Source organism: Glandiceps talaboti, chromosome 16, assembly GCF_964340395.1.
Source record: "Glandiceps talaboti chromosome 16, keGlaTala1.1, whole genome shotgun sequence".
In the NCBI taxonomy this organism is placed as follows: domain Eukaryota; kingdom Metazoa; phylum Hemichordata; class Enteropneusta; family Spengelidae; genus Glandiceps; species Glandiceps talaboti.
This window is the reverse complement of record NC_135564.1, coordinates 16,966,946-16,987,785: the sequence shown is the minus strand read 5'-3', so window position 1 is coordinate 16,987,785 and position 20,840 is coordinate 16,966,946. Positions and strand designations below refer to the sequence as shown.

Here is a 20,840-nt window from a genome sequence, read left to right as displayed (position 1 = left end):
TTCCTTGCATAATTTGTAACATAAATTTATTTTGATCTGTGCATGGTGGTCCTTTTTTTACATACTAGTTTCCAATCTTTGCAAAAAAAAAGTAAACCAATCTTTGCAAAAAAAAAAGTAAAATGAAATGGCTTCGTATTGTGACTTCAGAGTTGTTAAAGTATCCTTTCCTTTTCAAAATGAGTTTGTTTATTTTTTGTCTTTTTTTTTTTGCTAGGAATTGGTGGTTTTGTTGTCCGTCCACGAGGTCGTGGTGGATTACTCAATAAACTGTCAAATAGAAAAATCTCCAGCCTTATCAGTCGAGATGTCCTTAGTCAAAATGCAGAAGAAGGTACATTTTGCATCATTTTGTTGTTTTGTTTTGGGTTGTTTTTTTTTTTTTTTTGGGGGGGGGGATTCAGAAATATGCAAATACATATTTTCCTTGTACTTATAAAAAAATGTGTAGGATTTTAAATTTTTTTATTTTTTTTTATTTGAAAGCAATGGCAATATAATTCTGCAATACTAACAGAAAGCTGTGTATGTTTTGTTTGATGGTCAAAAAGTTTATGCAAACACAAATTGAAAAAAAAAAAATTTTGCCAGACATGCAAGTCTTAAATATTTTGTGTTGTTGCATTCAGTGTTAGGTGCCTGTCCATAAGTAGAGCTTTCTAAGCTAACATGATTTGTACTGCTGGGTGGCTATGAAAGCAATGTGTAAATATGTTGTTGGACAACTTAGATTGTTTCATAGAAAGACACTTCAGGGTACCAAAAGTGAGATCTTGTTTGTAGCAATTCAATAATATACAAAGACATTGTTTTTCAGGACACCAAAAGTATTTTCTTGATTTAGGACATTGGCAATCATGCATGTCATCAATTTGGGACCTTTATAATCACATGAAGTGGAGACAATATGTTGGTCATCACCTAGCCAAGATATTGTTTTTTTCAGTGTGTTTGTTTTTATGTCAATAATAGACTGACAGCAGTGTGCACTCTGATGATACACAAATTTTGTTGTTGTGAGTCAAAATGAGAAATCTCTGAAAAGCAAGGATGTTAAGAAAATGCAGAAACTCCTGGACAGTTCATTCAGGCAAATGCATAGATGGTCAATTAGCTTACCAGAGATAAATCATAAAATGTTCATCTTGTTTCCTGTACGCTTGAATATGTGAAGCAAACTCGGGGACACACATGGAAAACACGTTTAGTAATCTCTCAACATGCTATGTAAACATTTTCTTTGGATAATCTAAAATAACAACTACTGTTTTGAAGATATTGAACCAGGTTGTCATGGTGATGAAATGGGTAAATTTTGGTGCGTCACTAGAAATTGTGTGTCAAATGGGCGTAGAGGGCACAGTGACTGACATTCATTGTTTTGAGCACTCTCAAAGTCACTTGTTGGAAAAGAATCAACAACAACATCAACAAATTTATCAGGCCATGTCACTACATAAAAAACATAACTTCACTGCCATCATCGATCATATCTTTAATTTGAACTGGTAAAAAGTATGATGGTTGTATTAGTGATCTGTATCAAAAGTTGTATATCTTGATAATTACAACAGGGGTATAATTGCCATCAGAAATAATTATTCATCATAGAATTTACTCTAGAAATTCATTTATTGTAATTAATTGGCATCCAAACGTGGACTTGTCAATCATAGAAATTCATTTATTGTAATTAATTGGCATCCAAAAGTGGACTTGTCACTCAATGACTCAAATTACTATAGCGCTGATCTCCATAGTAATGTTCTGTAAACATGGACATTTTAGATAAAGATTTGTTTTCCCTTATTTCGCTGGAAAATGAATTTAACATAACAATAAGTAGTGATTAAAATGTCACATTGTATATGAACACCATGTACCACTCTGTAATTAATAGTAATTAGTCTTTAAGAACTAACTGAAGACTAAAAATCGCAAAATTTTCTAGCAGTGAAAAGTGAGAATCTCAGCTGGCTTTCGGGTCATGGTTTTATAGTGAGTTTCAGTCCCTCATAGAAGGCAGAGACTTGTAAGTATAAAAGCAAAAACTTAGAATCTAAATTTTGTCTGTATTCTGTTTCCTCCTAGCTGAAATGGGTGGAGATGAGCAAGGCAGGTCTGAGCTGGGATCAGATATTGTGGAAAAGAAGAAGAAGAGGAGGAGAAGGAAAACACAGTTGGAACATTCTTTTCCAACATACCTACAGGTATGTATGAATCAAGTATAATACAATGAGTAACACTGAAGTAAAGCACTTTCTCTATGTGCTACAGTCGTTTTTAGCATTCATATTACAATGAGTAACACTGAAGAAAGCACTTTTGTCTGTGCTACACTCATATATAGCATTCATATTACGAGTAACACTGAAATAAAGCACTTTCTCTATGTGCTACAGTCGTTTATAGCATTCATATCAAGTGTTAAAGTATACTGTTTCAATTGGTTTATTTACAAGCCTAGCATGTTCTAATGTGGTCAATTAGCAAATGAAAGAGTATAGTTTTACACTTGATATGGATGCTATAAATGATTGTGGTACATACAGAAAATGCTTTACTTTGGTGTTATTGGTTGTATGAACTTATGATAAGTTCAATAAAGCTGGAATATTTCTATTTTACAAAGATTTTAGGTACCAAGGACATGTATTTCATGTCTTCTTGCTTCTTGAAAATGCTAACTGTAGTAGACTTTGTGAGTATGCCATACTCTGGTTATCCACCGCAGTGTCACAAGAGGGTGCCCCAGATGAGGGCTAAATCTCATGGCAGTGCAAGGTACTCAACTATCATATTGAACAGCACTCCTAGTGGTGAAACTATGCAATCTTTTGTTTTTCTGCCAACCGGAATATCACATATTGATGTAATATGAAAACATTTGTCATTACAGGAGGCATTCTTTGGTAAAACATTATTGACCTCAAGTAAGCACAAGAAAGATGGCTTTGGAAGTGGGTCAGATGATGAGAAGAAAATGACTCCTGGTCAGCTTCACACACATCTAGACAAGAACCTACCTATGGGTGCAGCTACCACTGGAGTGCCATCAGTGACGACAGGTGATGCAGCACAGAATGAAAACATCGATGGTAATGATCTTGGCAACACTGATGATCCACTCAATTTCCTACCGCATGACGATGAGCTGCTAGGAATACTAATGAGTGGTGATCTCAATAAAGGTGCCGAGGGTATGTATACTATCTTGTCATACCTTCTGAGATTGATGATGTGAACTTCAAAACGACTTGAAGACGTTAGAATTCTATGTTATTCATTTATTGCCAGAAGTAATGCTACGTGAAAGACATAAGCTCAACAGAGTGTTCATTACAATCAACAGTCATTGATGCAACTGTGGTTTCTCTGTTTATGAAGCTGTAAACTTTGTGTACTTCTACAAGGCAATTGCGACAGTTAGTTTGCCACTACTGTGAATAGAAACCTTTTACTTATCTATTGTAAAGTGCCACTGAGCATTGCATTATGGATATATAAATCTCTTTATCATTATTATTCAGATTATCAGTGAAAGTATTCAAAATGTAAAAGCTTGTGATTATTAGGAAGTTTTGTGGTCAGCAAAATAAATAAAAATGATTTGCTGACATGTTTCTGGATGATATTTTGACAGGAATTGATATAAGCACTGTTACAGTGGATGGTACTGGTGGTACTAGTAGTGCCAATACAGCTGGTAGAACTGAATCTACAAGTGACCAAATAGCTGAACTTGATGCGGAGGACATCGATAAGATGGTTACTGAAGGTAAATGTCAAGGTCAACTGACAATGAGTTCAACAACCAGAGTTTTGATTATCGTAGACCTGCATTTATGTGATTACTTTAAGTAAAAGTTTGAAACTTTTCCAGGAAAACTACAAAGTGCCGTGGACAACCAAAATTGATGGTCCACATGGATCACTTCCAGTTTTCCTTTAAAAAAAAGAGTAAATCTGAAACCCTTGGACATCTGTCTCTGAAAAGCAAGGAAGTTAAGAAAATGCAGAAACTCCTGGACAATTCATTCAGGAAATGCATAGATGGTCAATTAGCTTATCAGTGTCTCACAGAGATAAATCATAAATTTTTTGTTTCGTTTCCTGTACGCTTGAATATGTGAAGTAAACTTGGAGACATACATGGAAAACATGTTTAGTAATCTCTCAACATCTATGTAAACATTTTCTTTGGAAACTCTAAAATAACAACTAATGTTTTGAAGGTATTGAACCAGGTTGCAATGATGATGAAATGGGTAGTTGAAGAGAGGTTTGATCTGTGTCTTTATTTCTGTTGTATAGAACTTGCTCAAATGGATGGTAAAGAAATGGATGAAATCCTGTCAGGAATGTTAGGTCCACATGAGCAGACGTCTGTCCAACAACTTCCAACAGAAGGTAAGTGTGGGCGATTATTTTGTTTTCAATCCTGGTTTGTCCCAACGTGTAGTTTATGCACATACAAATCATTCCTGATAGAACAAGGATTAAAGTAGTCACATGGATGAGGATTGGGTATTTATTTTGGATTTTTAATTTATAAAACAATTTTATCATGCTCCCTACTTGAAAAATCGAAGTGAAACAGTTTCACTTTCAAACAGTTGAGAGATTGCACTTATTGGCTTAAAGTGTTTTCAGATCAAAGTAATAATAAATTAATAAAATAAACCATACTTAAGTTGTATGCTTCCAAATAAACTATGTTTTCATTGTATGGAAATGTTGAAGGTTGTATGGATACAATCTTGTGCATTGTTATCTTGTTTGTCATATTGAATTGGACTCAAATAAAAACTGTCCCACATATTGTTCTGATAGGTGGAGACATTCCATTTCCAACAGAAGCTACTGCAGCATCAACCAGCACTACAGTGGTAACATCACAATCCATTACTGCAGTTCACCACCAGAGACCAACACCACCAACAACACTGCCATTGCAGCCATCTTTCCCTCCTCAGCAGCCACCACCACCACCACCACATCAGTCGCCACTTCAACAGCCACAACAACAACAACAACAACATCCGCTTGGCCAAGATATGAGTAGTCCTGTGTTTAGCCCCGACTTTGGCCCTCCAATGAGTCCCTGGCCCACTACACCAACTGCCGAACCAGATGGAGAGACTCTAACATATAATCAACGAAATATTCTGAAGTGGGAGAAAGATGAACCTCTTGGTGACATGGCAACGATTTCACCTGTATTGTATGCAAATATGCAACATCCTGATCTCAAGAAAGACTATCCAGGTTAGTAGGTGTACGCAAGTGGAATTATTCAAATCATAACCAAAGTCTGGAAGCAGAGAGGGAAAGTCAAGTAAAACTTATGTAGATTTGGACAATAAAAAGATGGTTACTTTTGGAATTGTAAAATTGGAAACAAATATAATGTTGTGATCTGTCTACTGTGGACCTTGATCACAGAATGATTAATTGTTCAGTGTTAATGTTGTTTTCGTAATTTTGGAACAGTGAACTATGTACTCTCCTTATATAGATTTCAATATCTCAAACTTCTGTTTTGATTGGGAACCTGTGACTGGAAAACTTGCGTACATTTGACCTACTTACTGCTATTAGCAAAACATGGAACTGTGTTACCACACACTTTGTATTCTCAAAAACTTGTTTAAGTATGTGCAAGTCATTCGTATGTTATGTCTTTTGGGATATTTAACATTTTCTCAATCAATCAATCAATCAATCAACCAACCAACCAACCAACCAATCAATCAATCAATCAATCAAGTAAGCTCAGCAAATACAACTGGCGTGCACATGCACAGATGCAAGTAATTTCTCGTATATGTGTAGTGACTAGTGATATATTTGCAATTATTGTATAGATTGGACACAAAGAGCAAAACAGATAGCCAAGATATGGAGGAAGGCAAAATCAGACGAAAAAGAACCGTTCCTGCAAAGAGCCAGAGAAAACCGTGCAGCCCAGAGACTGAAGGATGCCCAAAAGGTATGGAGAGTGAGTAATGTTTCTGAACTAATCACCTAAAACCACCATTTTACCCTAACTTTGTTTGTGCGTGATTTTCCATACTTACCTTACTCACACCCTTCTGACTAACGCTGTGTTGTCTTTTCTCAAGATAAAGAACATACTACCACCAACATCTCGAGTGAGTGTTACTGCCAAAGTAAGTTTCATTCCAAAGCCATACATTCTAATCAACTTTTACAGCATGATGGTTATGTAAAAGTAAAAATAATACATGCCGACACCACAGGTACAAGGTTTTCGTTGACTATCATTTTCCTTTATGGCTCAGTCTATAACACTCTAAATATCTTCAAATACAGCCCGCTTCATGGTAGTGTTCACTGGCTCTGTTTGATGCAGAAAACAATAAGAAGAATGCCACACTTCAAGATAGCAAGATTGATTGAATGTAGTTTCTTATGACATTGTGTCTCAATGAAATGAACCGACATGCCACTATGCAGACATCAAATGCAGATATCAAAACATTATACCATGCACCAGCCAAGTTTAAGAAAAAATATGGAATATATACTCTGGTCGTTCTATGTCGGGACAACACCCATCTATGTCACAACAACGCGTGTCTACGTCACTGGTTCTGGTGTGTTCGAAATATGACTCAAAATGTTCAAAATTGTCATTACTTTCCCCGATTTTTCTTTGATATCACTGGTGCAAGTACATTGTATAAATATGTTATTCTCTGATATTTTTCTTCATTCAGCCGGAAAATACTCGTGACCTAAGGGTTGTCTCACTCATATTTTCCTTGGCTGAAGGAAGAAAATATTGGGGAATAATATCTAACTGTCGCCTGCATGTCTGCACCTACATGTAGTTGCAACCGCAACTGCAATTTACTTACATTGAAGTGGTTTATTTCATTGAGACAGTGCAGCAAGAAATTGCGACCTTGCTATATATTGGTTTCTGCATTGTAGTATTGAACAGGCAGTGAACACTAATGTGAAACAGGCTGTATATACTAATGAATAAGAGGGTTTGCATGAGTGCGAGTCTGTAGAGAAACATTTCTTTTCAAGGCATGAAGAATGCAGTATCACTACTTATAACTCCATAACTTTTCAAACACTTGCATATGCATGTGCATGAGAAGTCTCAAACTTGGAAGTGGTCTTGGGGAAATAATCTAAATGAACAATCTCTCGTGAATGAATGGAATTATTTTCTTTTTTAATCTGCAGTTGAATGATGGCATAAAGAGGAAAAAGGCTCAAGAAAAACTTACTAGTCATGACATGAATGAGGATCAAATGGAGATTCCCCAAATGAGGAGTCCGATTCCAAGTCCATCTCCAGTACCAAGTCCAGGATCTGGACCCATTGGAACTCTGATGACATCTCCAGGCCAAATGCATAGTGCTGGACAGGTGCAAGGACCGGGCTGTCTAACAGCAATGCAGGGACCAGGTTCCTTAGGGCCTATACAGATACCAGTTGGTATGCCCGGGCCAGGGCAGCTAGGACAAGGACAGCTGCCCGGACCTGTTCAGATGGGACAAAATCAGATACCTAGGCCTGTTATGCAGGGTCATGGACCTGGTCAATTACAAAACCTTGGTACTATGCAAGGACAGATCCCTGGACCAGCCGGTCAGATGCAAGGGTTTGGACAGTTACCAGGTCATCAACAGATGTTACCTGGGCCAAGGGCACCAGGAATGCCAGGATCCCGTGTAGTAGGAGCTGTGGATAGCATGTCAATGCCTCCACCACCGCCACCTCCACCAGGATATGGAGCTGGTATGCCAATGACTAGACCCGGGAATTTGTCCAAGAAAGATCAACAGAAGATTTTGAAAGAGCAGAAAATGTTGCGAGAGCAAGAACAGGAACGGCAGTGGAAGTTGTTACAACAGATGAGACAGCAACAACAACAGCAACAGATGGACCAGAAAACAAACACAGCAGGTATTACTTAAATTTTATTCATCTTTCCTAATTACATGAGTTTGCAGAATAGTTTACACAGATTTGATAGCAATACAGCGACTGCAGGGTCAACAACAGTATTGGTGAAATGAATGACAAAGGGTTTAACACATTCAATTTAGTAAATAGCATTGCACATATAATCTGTCTGGTCAATGATCGTCATCAGAACAACAAATTCCATAGTTACAGTTGACCACTGGATGGCAGTATTGGTGAAATAGTTATGGGGCAATATTTGCAAAAAGGAAGCACTGAGCTTACATTACAATCTAGTGTGGTCAACGATCCTCATCAGAATGACATTCCATTGGTAGAGCTGACCACTAGGTGGCAATATTGGTGAAATAGGCATGAGGCATTATTTGTGAAAATGAAGGCTTTTGGTGTCAAAAATGTAAGTTTGATAGTGATGCTTGGGTATTTACAAACAGACTGATTTTGTGTAGTTTGCACAGACACTAATACTAATGGAGTGCTTTTATTTTTATTTCAGTAGTTGTAAGGCAAAACAAAAAGAAACTACGAGAAGGTGACCAGTCACCATCAAAACCTGGAACACCTGGTGCCATTGAAGAGGAAGAAGAGAAGGCTAGGACACTTGAAGCAGCTGGTAGCAGAGAACATAGTCCACAAGAACAGCTTTCCCAACCCAATTCACATCATGGTTCACCGTGGCAGACAGTCTCTGTAGGTGAACCATCGCCACAACAAGACTCTCCTCAGAGTCTGCCTCCACAAGAGAAACCAACATTAGACAGTTTATCTCATCCTCCACAATCACCTATGCCACAGTCACCCATGCAACACTTACCTCAGCAGCCGCCGCAGCAGCAACAACAACAACCGCTGCCACTGCCACTGCCACAGCAGCAACAACAACAACAACCAGCCCTAGAGCAAATGCAGCAGATGATGCAGCAGGCACAACAAAGAGCACAACTTGACAATCAGAATGTAATACCACCACCTACATCTCAATCACTTGATACTCGGTTTCCGGTACCTGAACGCTTTTCACTAGCAGCTTTACCTGATCAGGTTGCAGTTGGAGAATTTCCAAAAGCACAACTAAGGGAACTCCTAGTAAAACAACAAGAGCAAAGAAGACGACGGAGACAAGAGCAGGAGCAACAGGAACAAATGTTGAGGGATCAGCAGGCCAATATGCCTCTTAGGCACTGGCCACCACAGGAACAACCTCCATCACAACCACCTCCACCCTATCCCAGTGGGCCGCATTTTGCTGAACAGAGGCATCAGTTCCCAATACCCAGAGAACCGTTTATTCAAGACCATAGGCCGCATCTACCAGGCCAGCAGAGACCACCTTTCCCAGGTGATATGAATAGGCCACGATTTGGGCAACGACTTCCATTTAGTAATGAGCAAAATCAACCAATGCCAAGGCCACAGTGGACAGAGCAATTTCCAGACATGCATCCGGAACAAGGAATGAGGCCACCTCAGTGGAGGCAGCCTAGTCCATTTCCTCCACCAAGACACCCAAATCAATTTATTGAACTGAAACGCCATGAACAAGGAACACCACAGGGCCCCACACATCCTGGTCAGTTCCAAGGTGGAAGACCAAGGAACCCGCAGATGGCTTTGGTACAAGAAAGACTTCAACAGCGTTTGCCACAGCCACCTCCAACACCTCCACAGATGCCTCCAACGAGGATGGCTCACCCCCAGGATGATGTGAATCCTCTCGATCCATATGATCACCTTGTGAAACAAACAAGAACCCAGTTTTCACCACAGATGCAACCACCACAAAATCACCCTGGTTTCATGGACGGGCGACCAAGACAAAGATTTATTCCTAAAGATCAGTCACAACCACATCCACCATTTCCACCTACATCAGCGGCTGGTGCCTCAGCATTTTCAAATATTCCAGGACAAAGTACTATGGCGAGTGAAACATTTGGTGTGCAGCAACGATCCCATTTCAGTCAAGCCCAACAGCAACAAAATCAACATCACCAACAGACCGGCATGCAAGGTAGTCAAGATTCAAGTTTTCATCAATCTTCTCAGGATGGATTCCCAAGTTCTCATGACGACTTTGAGAATAATCCTCACGGTGAGCCACCATTGGATGATGATCTTTTTAAAGATGGAGAATTCAACATCCTTGAATATGCAGATCCAGAATTAGACACTAACCGACATTCAGAGGCTAATCAGCAGTTATTCAAAGATCTTGGACTCAGCGAAGACCATGAACACAAGGAAACTGATGTGAAATCAGAGGTTGTTACAGGAGCCAATCAAGAGACTAAGCAAAGTGTACAAGAGAAGAAGGTAGAGCCACAAAAATTTGAAATAAAACAAGAAACTGATAAAACACCTTCGACATCTGACTTACAGAAGAATGAAAGTGAACAGCCTAAAGATGAACAAGATGAGATGAAGAAGTCTGGTTATGATGAGAAAGATGGTTCCAGCAGCAAGGATAAAGATGATAACTGTGATGAAACAAAGAACAGCAAAGACTGTGAAGAGAAAGACAGCAAAGGATGTGGCTCAAATGAAAAAGGATGCGATAACAAAGATGGCAAAAAATGTGTGGATGGGCATGGATGTGGGGAGGATGAACCTGGATGCAAAGAGAAAAGTCAATCTGGATGTGGAGATGGAAGCAGCAGTCACTGCAAGGAAGAAGATGAGAAAGGGTCTGGTGAGAAAGAAGGCACTGGTTGCAGTGGTAATGGGTGTGGAGAAAAGGAGGGTTGTGGGGAAAAAGAGGGCTGTGGAGAGAAAGAAGGATGTGGAGAGAAAGATGGCAGTGGTTGTGACGGCAACGGATGTGGTGAAAAGGATGCTACCGGTTGTAGTAGTAGTAGTGGATGTGGAGAAAAAGAGGGCTGTGGGGAAAAAGAGGGTTGTGGAGAGAAAGAAGGATGTGGGGAAAAAGAAGGATGTGGGGAAAAGGAAGGCTGTGGAGAAAAAGACGGTTCTGAATGTGATGGCAACGGATGTGGGGAAAAGGAAGGCTGTGGAGAGAAAGACAAGAAAGCTTGTGATGGCAACAGATGTGGGGAAAAAGACAGCACAGAATGTGGTGAAAAAGATAGCAAAGGCTGCAGTGGCAGTGGATGTGGAGAAAAAGAGGGATGTGGAGAAAATGACTCGAAAGGCTGTGGAGAAAAAGATGGAAATGGTTGCGATGGCAATGGATGCGGAGAAAAGGATACTCCTGGATGTGATGGCAACGCCTGTGGAGAGAAAGAAAATCCAGGTTGTGATGGCAATGGATGTGGAGAGAAAGACAGTACTGGTTGTGATGGTAATGGCTGTGGTGAAAAAGATGATAACAACTGTAGGGAAAAGGACAAGTCTGAAAAATGCAAGAATGGATCAGGATGTGGAGAGAAATCTCCAGGAGAAACAACCCAAGTTAAAATAGAGCAAGGTAAAGATAGTTCAACACCAGACAAAGTGCAAGATGCATCACGGGATGGTCAGTCAATAAGTCCATTACTGTCTGTAAAAATAAAAGACGAGCCAGGTTTGGCACCAACATCATCACACTGTGGGAAACCAGAAGGTTGTGGGGAGCATGACAAACCAGATGAGAAAACATCCTGTTCACCACCACAACAAGGCCAAAACAGTGGCGCCAACACACCTGTACCTCCTACCAGTAGCGGTGCTGGTACACCTACTCAAACTGCTAACACACCAACACCTGCATCACCAGTTCTCAGTAATAACAGTAACAGTGCCAGTACTTCAGCCAGCAACCAAGGTATCCCAGTCCCTACTACTCTGCCAACCAATATCAGTGATCTGTTCAAAGCAGGATTAGCCAGTGCTGTATCAACAACTGGCAACTCAACAGTTACTTCGAACTTGCAGCATTCTCTATCATCATCATCTTCTTCATCCTCCACTTCATCCTCAGCATCAGTACAGGCAGCAAGAAGACACCAGCATCTTCTATTGGAGGAACAACCTCTGCTACTGCAAGATCTTCTTGAGAAGGAGAAAATGGAACAGATGCACCAACAACAGCAACAACCAGCACCAGCAGCACCAGCAGCAGCAGCAGCACCTACGCCTGCAGCAGCATCAGCTGCCAGTGTACCACCAATGAGACACCCTCAAAGTGACCAATTTCTGAATGATATTGATTTTGAAAAGCTCCAGAGGGAAGCCAAGTTGTTTGCTAGCAAAGGTTAGTATGGCAAGAGTGATTAGGCTAATTTACCCACAAAAAACACCAGTGTGTTTGCCTGATCAAAGTGAGCTAAGGAAAGATTTCATGCCATAACAAAATTAGGTAAAAACAACAATACAACTGATATATCTTCACATGTTCTGGACAGACAAGATATTATATATTGAAAGTACACCTATAATAATTAATTTGTTGCATGGATATAAATTCCCAATAGAAATTTCACATTTTGTGTGAAACTGCACATCATACCATAAGTATTTGACGTGCTGTCACACCTCATGCATGCTAAAAATGAATAGTTTGTACAGAAATTGTACAAGACTGCCTATGTACATTATCAAACAGGGCTTCCATATTTTATTTATTCTAATATATGTATCATTTATTTACAGAAACGGAAGGTACGCCAGGCCCTCATGCTCAACTTCTGAAGGCAATGACCAGACAACATCAGGAAAACCTCCAGCAGCAATCACATTCACAAACAATACCACCACAATTCCCAACCACACCAATGACGCCTACAGGTTTCAGTGGAATGGTTGGTCAAACTAGATTCCCAGGTCAGAACTTCAAGGGTGATCAACTAAGCGGAACATCGGGTACTCTTCCATCTAATCAGTTTCCTGGCATTCGACCAAACTTACCAGGTGATAGACCACCCATACCACCAATGGGAGAAGATGGGATGCCAGCTAATCAAATGGTACCACAAGGTGGGCCACCCCGATTTGGGTTTTCACCCAAGCAAATTGTTGGTATAAGGAGCCCAGGTGTACCACCTCCAGCAGGTGGTATGCACTCTCCAGTAGGAATAAATCCAATGCAGCCAGGTGCAGCCATGTCAAATCCACCATTCAGTACACCTTCACCAATGAACGTTCAGAGTCCTGGACCTGGAATACCTTCTCCATTAGGTAGCATCCACACACCGAATCAGGCAAGTGGTGGACCTTCCCCAATCGGAATGCCAAGTCCAACTACAGGAGTGCAGTCACCAAGAGGAATGCCGGGAATACAAGGAATGGTACCTTCACCTTTAGGTATGCCAAGTCCTGGTCCTAGCGGCCCCACTCTGGTGCCAAGTCCAGGAGTTGGACCTTCAACACCGGGAATGATGCACCCACCAGGTCCTATCCAACCGACAGATGCAGATCGACAGCAACAACCACAGTACGAGGAATGGCTCTTCCAGCATCAACAACTCCTTAACATGCAACAGAAGTTTTTAGAAGCAGAGGTTGCAAAACAGCGCAAGAAGAAGAAATCATTAGCAGCTAGACAAAGAGCAAGTAAGAAGAATGACAGACCTTTCTCTGAAAATGATGAACAAGAATTAGAAGCCATTACACAACAGCATACCAGTACTCAGAAACAGTTGGAACAGATTAGAAAGCAGCAAAGGCAACATGCTCTCCTTATACAAGAACATCGCATGAAACAGCAAGAAAGGATGCAGCAATTTCAAATGATTAAACCTCCAATGCAAGGACAAGGACAGTTCCCACAGGATGGAGGTATGGCAAGGTTTCCTGGCCCAGCAGCAGGAGTGCCACAACCCCCTATTGGTCCTAATGCACAAATGCAGTCACCGCCACCACTTCCTCCCCCTCCACCTCCACCACCACCACCACCACCACCTCACCAAGCACCTCATCCACAAGTGCAGATTACCCAGGATGATAACAATCCATTCAGTGATCAATTTCAACAGAGGGAAAGGAGGGAGAGGATACAAAGACTCCGAGAACAAGAAAACCAGAGGTTGCAAATATTGAAGCAAGTCGATCATGTACGTGCTGTGCAAAGAATGGAAATACAGGAACAGATCATAGACACTGATGATCAGAGAAAACACATAATTGAAATGCCATTTTTCAATGAACTTTCGCTTCCCTTCCCGCAAGGTGGACCTCAACCCCAACCACCACCACCACCACCACCGCAACAACAAATACTGAATCAACAACAGTTTCCTCCAACAAGAGGACCCTTTCCAACACCTCAAAATCAGCCAGGGCTTATGATGTCGCCACCTGGACCGATGCCTCAACAAGGTGGAGCTATTCCTCCTATGCATGGTCCAAGGCCACCATTTGGAAACTTCCCACAGATGAACCAGGAGGGAGTATTCCCAGTGCCACCCAGTTATCCAGGTGTTGATATGTGCCCACCAATAGAAAAACCCAAAAAGAAGCGAGTTAGGCGGAAAAAGAAAGAAGTTGTAGATCCATATGATATGCCTCCAGCAACACCAATGCCAACAGATGCAATAGACTTTGGAAACACGAGACCTTTATGTCACATAGATGAAGCTGAGGGCCATCGGACACCTCCAGGAATGAAGTTTAACAGAACACCTATCGTTGCTATGCCAAATGATGCGCCAAGTTTGAAACCTCCTATGAATCAGATACTTGCAAATGACAATCATACAGGTTCATCTGCAGTTGAACCTACTCTAAGTAAAGTAGAAAATATTCTATCCCAAGGAACACCCCCCGAGGTTGCTAAATCAGAACTAGAACTATCAGACAATCAGTCGGTACAAAGTGATTCTGTAAAGGATGACAGTAATCATAGTAAAGATGACAGTAGTAAAAGTGACACAAAGAAAGACGCTAAACCACTACAGAATCTGTTACTGAAACAACTTCTGCAGGGTCCGGCTATATATCAAGGGGGTCCAGCACCACCACATGGTGCTCTACCAGGGATGGCACCAGCAGGTACCAGCAAGGATGTTCCAACACCACAGACGAGTGCAGTTACTACGACCTCTACAGCAACCCCAGCTTCAACAACAGCAACAGATGCACAGAACGTACCAAACATTGACACCAAGGGTCAGAAACTTGAAAAACCAGTAACCAAGGGAGAGGAGGAAGACGATATTACAAACTTGGTGTTGACACCGGAACAACAGAAACAGTTAGAGGAGCTTGATAAGTTACCTTACGTTAAACCTAAAAGTGATACAGACTGGATAGCCAAGAAACTGAAAGCCGGTATGTCTGATAGAGATATTCTCATGGAAATAAGCCGGCAAGAATTCGGTAAGGAGAAGGAACAGCCGGAAGCACCAGTGCCGGTTTTGCAGAAGAAGAAAAAGAAAGTGACAAAACACAAAGCCTTTGAAAAGTCAAAGAAGAAAAGATCTTTGGAGGATGATGATGGAATGTTTGATGACTCTAAGTCACTATTGAATGCAATCAAACGTTTACCATTGTTACAGTTATGTGAACCGGAAGTGGGTATCAATTTCTCCTTGTGTCCTGTCCTCGGAAGCGGTACTCTATCTGGTGAAAATCAGCTGCAGGGTCAGTATGGCAAAGCTATCATAGAAGGAATTCCTGACTATTATTCACATTTCCCATATGGCCCACCAGCACCGCTGACAAATCCACCAACACCACCAGCATCACTTCCACCATCACCACCAGACAAGATAACAGTACCATTGGTCAACGGACATGCACATCCCTCGGAGCTATCACAGAGGAAGAGACTGGGGGTATCTTCAATGGACCCAAGTCACGACACGTCCAGTAAGTCTTATTATGCTTGTAGTTTAGATGTTAAACAGAGTTGGAAAACTCTGTATATGTGCCGTAATAGTATTGAAATGCACAGTAGCTGTATACTTTGTAAATTTAGTCTGGTTACAATCAACCTAGTCACAAATCTGAAAAGCTATATTACGTATATTGTCAATAACGTAACGGTATTAAATATATTGGTGACAGGAAAAGTTGAAAATGTTCGAATGCTAGTACTTTATTTCTGTTGATGTTTACAACTTTGAATGAATTGATGAAAATATGATGTAGGTTGTAAATATGAGTAAACCTTGATCACAAGAACCTCAGAAATGCTTTAGCAAGCTGAAGAACTAAGTATGTTCCACGTATAACAACACAAAAAACAACACACTGATACTAATGCTACAGCTGCTCTGCTTTCAAGTTGTAATTTCACATTTATTCCCCAACATTTTACTTCATTCAGCTGAGGAAAATATAAGTGATAAATCAGGTGTTGTTACTATGAGTTGATGACAAGTGTAACAAAAACTATTCATTTTTTTTTTCTCTGAACGAAAAAAAATACTGTAGAACAATATGATATATCTGGATAAGCTTAATTTACGTAGAAGAAGTGGGAAAATAGTGGCAATTCTGAATATTTTGATTGTATTTCAATCACCACAGAACCAATGACATAGGTGCATGGTCGTGATGTACGAATAACCAGGGTATAAGTCATGTGTTCAGTTCAAACACATGCAATGTGGCTTGTGCTGGTACAACGTGTATCAGTCATACCATGCACAAGCCAAGTTGTTGTCCTTGAACAGAAAATATGGATTATATACACTGGTCATTCTACATCACCAAAACTCTTGTGTACATGATTGGTTGTGCCATGCCAGAAATATGAGTCAACACATTCCAATCCAAGTCGCTTTTTTCCCATTTTTTGCATAAATTGTGCTTGAGAACGTACGTGTACACATATATTGTGCCCACTATTTTTTTTGGTCATTCAGTCAGAAAATAGTGGCACCTATAAAGGGTTTATCACTAGTCCTCTATCAACTCAAAGTGACAAAGCTTCTTATATCAGGTGTATTTTCCTTGACTGCATAAAGGAAACTATTTTGGGAATAACTGTGTATGGTTTATGATTTTATCTTCAACTGTGGTTGATATAAAAGTGTAATAACAAAACGCAGACCATTTTCATTGTCGTCCTCCTTGCAGTCCTTACTTTCTTCAATTCCTATGCCTCATAAGTTGCTTCGTACTTGTACTTGTATTTTTAATTTTCACTGGCACAGTTGTGATTTTACAAATAACAAGGTATTTCAGTGTTATCTGGTGTAGATGCACTGGTAGGTATATTCATGCCATTGAGTGAATTTTGAACTATCAACCTACTGAGATAACAATAGGTATGAAAATGGCGATTTTTGGTCAGTCAGTTATGAAAATTATTGTTTCAGAGATGTTTAAGCAGACTATTTTCAATATTTTGAATGACTGCTGTATTTCATTCACATGCTAATGTGAAATGTACTAATGATGGAGAAGTCTGGAGAAAAGGTTTTTGTAGTGTTTGACCATATGTGCAGCAGGGAACACTTGAAATTCAGATTTGATCTCTAAAATATAACAAATTTAAGAACATCAAGGCTTGATTTGATTAATGCTGTCAGACATTCAAGTGGTAACAATGTTGAGAACATCGATATCCAAAAATTTGTCGAAAATATCAAAGTGATGTCAGCTGTGTTGCTGTGTCTTGCGCTCATTAGCACACTCAAAAGTATGAATGGAAAAAAAAACCCCAGAGACTTTCCCAAACTTGCATTACATCTCAAAGGTCAATGTCACAACTGTGCCAGTGCAATTTGGTGTCGTGGTGTCGTGTTGTGTGCTTGATTATTGCACTGTCCTTGGTGTACAGGTTTCCGGGAACCGAACAAAGAACCCAGACGTTACCAATTGTCTGTTATTCCCGGAACAGATATCACCATGACAACAGCGGATGAAGTGATGAGGGAGCTGAGCACTCATCAGAGAACCATCACCAAGGCAGTAAATCCACAGCTTAGTCATATTGACATACCCCCATCATTGCCAACACCACCACCCACATCAGACAGTACACCAAGGTAAGAAAGAGTATCACTACACAATTATTTGTGTAGGTAAATAGCACTGAACCCATGAGGGTCAGCCCTCCCTGGACTTCTTGGGGAAACAAGTTTATAAGAAAAATAGCAACTTAAAGAACTATCCTGTATATTGATAAAGATTTTATTGAGAATTGAGAACAGTGGGCTGACTTATAGTATAGGTAAAAATCTCCCTGGGTCCCCGCTCTGGGTTCCCAAACAAAATGACAGTACTGTATTATACTTTCGCATATGTACAATTATGCTAATTTTAGCTGATTTCAACATTTCTGGAAAAAAATAAAAGAGACTACTAGCATTACTAGGGTTAGAGATGTCGGAGTACATTGTAACAAGACCGTAGAACACTAAGCCCAAATGATATATTGTGTACCCTAGCCTGTTTTGTAACCCCAACACAATAAAGGAGACAAATAACTTTAGTGTTAGGAATGTTAGCATATCCACCATGGCATGACTGAAGAACAGCGGGTCCAATGTGCCCTCTGATGATAGCCAACTTTAGTTGTTTTGAATCAAAATGAGAAAAAGTGTGATTTCTTGTGAGTCACCACATAGTAAGAGATAGGGGAACACCTAATTTTGGTGCATGACTAGAAATTGTGTGCATCAGTGGCATGTCAGATTGGCTTAAAGGGCCAACGAATAAATGACTAAAGAATACATTCTATCACCTTATATGACATGCCAATTGTTGTACTCTACTCTACTCTGCTATACTATACTGTACTGTACTGTACTGTACTATGCCTTACTGTACTGTACTGTAATGAACTGTACTGCACTGTACTGTTATGAACAGTTCTGTACTGTATTGTACTGTACTGTAATGTGTTGTACTGTACTGTACTGTACCTTACTGTACTGTAATTAACTGTGCTGTACTATACTCTACTTGACTGTACTCTACTCTGCTCAACTCTACTCTACTCTATTCTACTCTACTCTGCTATACTGTGCTGTGCTGTACTGTACTGTGCTGTACTGTCATGAACTGTACTGTACTCTACTTGACTCACTCTACTCTACTCTACTCTACTCTAATCTGCTCTACTCTACTATACTGAACTCTACGTTACTCTACTCTTCTGTACTGTACTGGTTGCCTCGCATATCATAATTCTCCTTTCTAAAACTGATGACTTAAAGAATGAATGACTCATATTATATGACATGCCAATTGTTGTACTGTACTCAATAGGTTGCCTGGAGCAGACAGTAGACCTGGAAGTATTGTACCGTCATCATCACCTGAATGTGTTGAAGAAGAGGAAGGTTCACATGTGAAAGGATTAAAACTAATCAGTCAACTAGAATTGTCAGACAGAAGAACTCATGCTCCATCACCAACATTCCCAATTGTTAGGCCTACACCAAAGAAAGGTAATCACACCTTGCAATGCCCTTCATTCTAAATTTGTGTGTTTTGATTAAACAGGAAAGTTCACATCTATGCGATGAAGTCAGTGTTTAAAGAATTGGGGGATTAGTCATTTATGTTGAATGTGATGCAATGTATAGAAGTTTCAAAATGTATCTCAAAGTAAAGATGCTTTGGTGTTTCACTCATCAGACATGTCGGTTTTTACACACACACACACACACACACACACACACACACACACACACACACACATGCACACACACGCACACATACACACGCAACGTCAAATGCAAACTAAACAATCATAGAGGTGTTCTGCATATCTGGATGTAGACAAATTGCCATGTTGATTATCAGTTGGAAAGTAAACAATTGAAGCCATTAAAATCATCCAGTCCATGTGTAATTTTTTCAGCAGAATCCTGTTTCTACTGCACTGTAAAAGAATAGCAATTCTTTATCACTCTTCAATGTGTTTAGGTAAAGCAATTCTGCTGTGTGTTTTGTCACTGTTAAAGGTAGCCCAAAATTGAATTGTGTCTGCCTTAGTGTTAAAACATCATGTCCTGTAGGTGAAACACCATGACAGCTTCATCTCTCCTGTAACTTGTAAGTTGGCTAGCAATGCATCCAGGTCAAGTAGGGAAATCTTTATAAGTATGTAACACTTGTCAGTGGTTACATTTCTTGGTCTCAATGTTGTATGTTCTGTCCTAACTCTACAGTTCTTCCAGTGAAGACAAGTCAAAGTCTTTCAATGATTTCATCAGCCCCTGTAAGTACTACTACTACCACCACCACCACTGCAGCTGACAGAAGTACTACCACTAAGAAAGCTAAGACTGAAGTCACATCAAGTAGTTCAGTTATGCTGGAGCTATCGGTAACAGCTAGTGAAGATGTGAAAGGTGTTGTAGCAGCTGTAGCGGATCTCCTACAGATACCAGAACCTAACAGTTATGAAGTCAGTGGAGAAAAAACAGACAAACAGCAGAAAGAAGGTCAGTTCATTATCAACACAGTATTTTGTGTAAAGCCCATTCATTTATTCAATTCCAGGATTTTGATTTGTGCTGCCTCATCAGTGGTGTTATAAAGATTAGATAGCCATTTGTTCTACTCTGGAAGATACAACATTCATGCAATGTGGTTTAGATGCCTGATAGGGCTGATCAACATAATATAACTTCAGACATCAGACCATTGATGAACGGAAAGGGAAAGTAAATAACTGATTAATAACACTTGGCACTGCATGTCGAAAGTTCAGAGACTTGTATGACATTCCATCATTTGATAAGAACAGTTTTATACCCTTTAGTTCAAATTCACAAACAAATTTGAAGTTCACCAGGCAATTCTTTTTTATTAGTGCAAAGAGGCCATAAAATTGTTCTTGTCGAACCATGAAATGTGATACAAGTTTCTGCTGTTCCAACATGCTGAGCCACGTTATTAATCCAATTCACTTGTTTACTTTCCCTGTTTGTAACAGGTTCTGTTCGTCCACAGTCTGATGTCTGCGATTGTATATCTCAAATTCTATGATTTCTGCATGACCAACTTTTTTCTCTATCTCTGGCAAATG

General features: G+C 40.0%; 1 protein-coding gene across 1 annotated transcript in view; it reads left to right on the top strand.

The window, feature by feature from the left end:
* LOC144447731 (histone-lysine N-methyltransferase 2C-like) overlaps positions 1 to 20,840 on the top strand; it is a 65,004-nt gene that overhangs the window by 32,539 nt on the left and 11,625 nt on the right. The window contains exons 23-35 of the mRNA XM_078137811.1: positions 218 to 334; positions 2,092 to 2,210; positions 2,900 to 3,200; positions 3,644 to 3,778; positions 4,315 to 4,410; positions 4,834 to 5,268; positions 5,868 to 5,992; positions 7,225 to 7,951; positions 8,469 to 12,161; positions 12,560 to 15,715; positions 17,637 to 17,844; positions 19,070 to 19,251; positions 19,978 to 20,253. Of these exons, the coding sequence (XP_077993937.1) occupies positions 218 to 334; positions 2,092 to 2,210; positions 2,900 to 3,200; positions 3,644 to 3,778; positions 4,315 to 4,410; positions 4,834 to 5,268; positions 5,868 to 5,992; positions 7,225 to 7,951; positions 8,469 to 12,161; positions 12,560 to 15,715; positions 17,637 to 17,844; positions 19,070 to 19,251; positions 19,978 to 20,253 (9,570 nt within the window). The remainder of the gene's footprint in view (positions 1 to 217; positions 335 to 2,091; positions 2,211 to 2,899; positions 3,201 to 3,643; positions 3,779 to 4,314; positions 4,411 to 4,833; positions 5,269 to 5,867; positions 5,993 to 7,224; positions 7,952 to 8,468; positions 12,162 to 12,559; positions 15,716 to 17,636; positions 17,845 to 19,069; positions 19,252 to 19,977; positions 20,254 to 20,840) is intronic.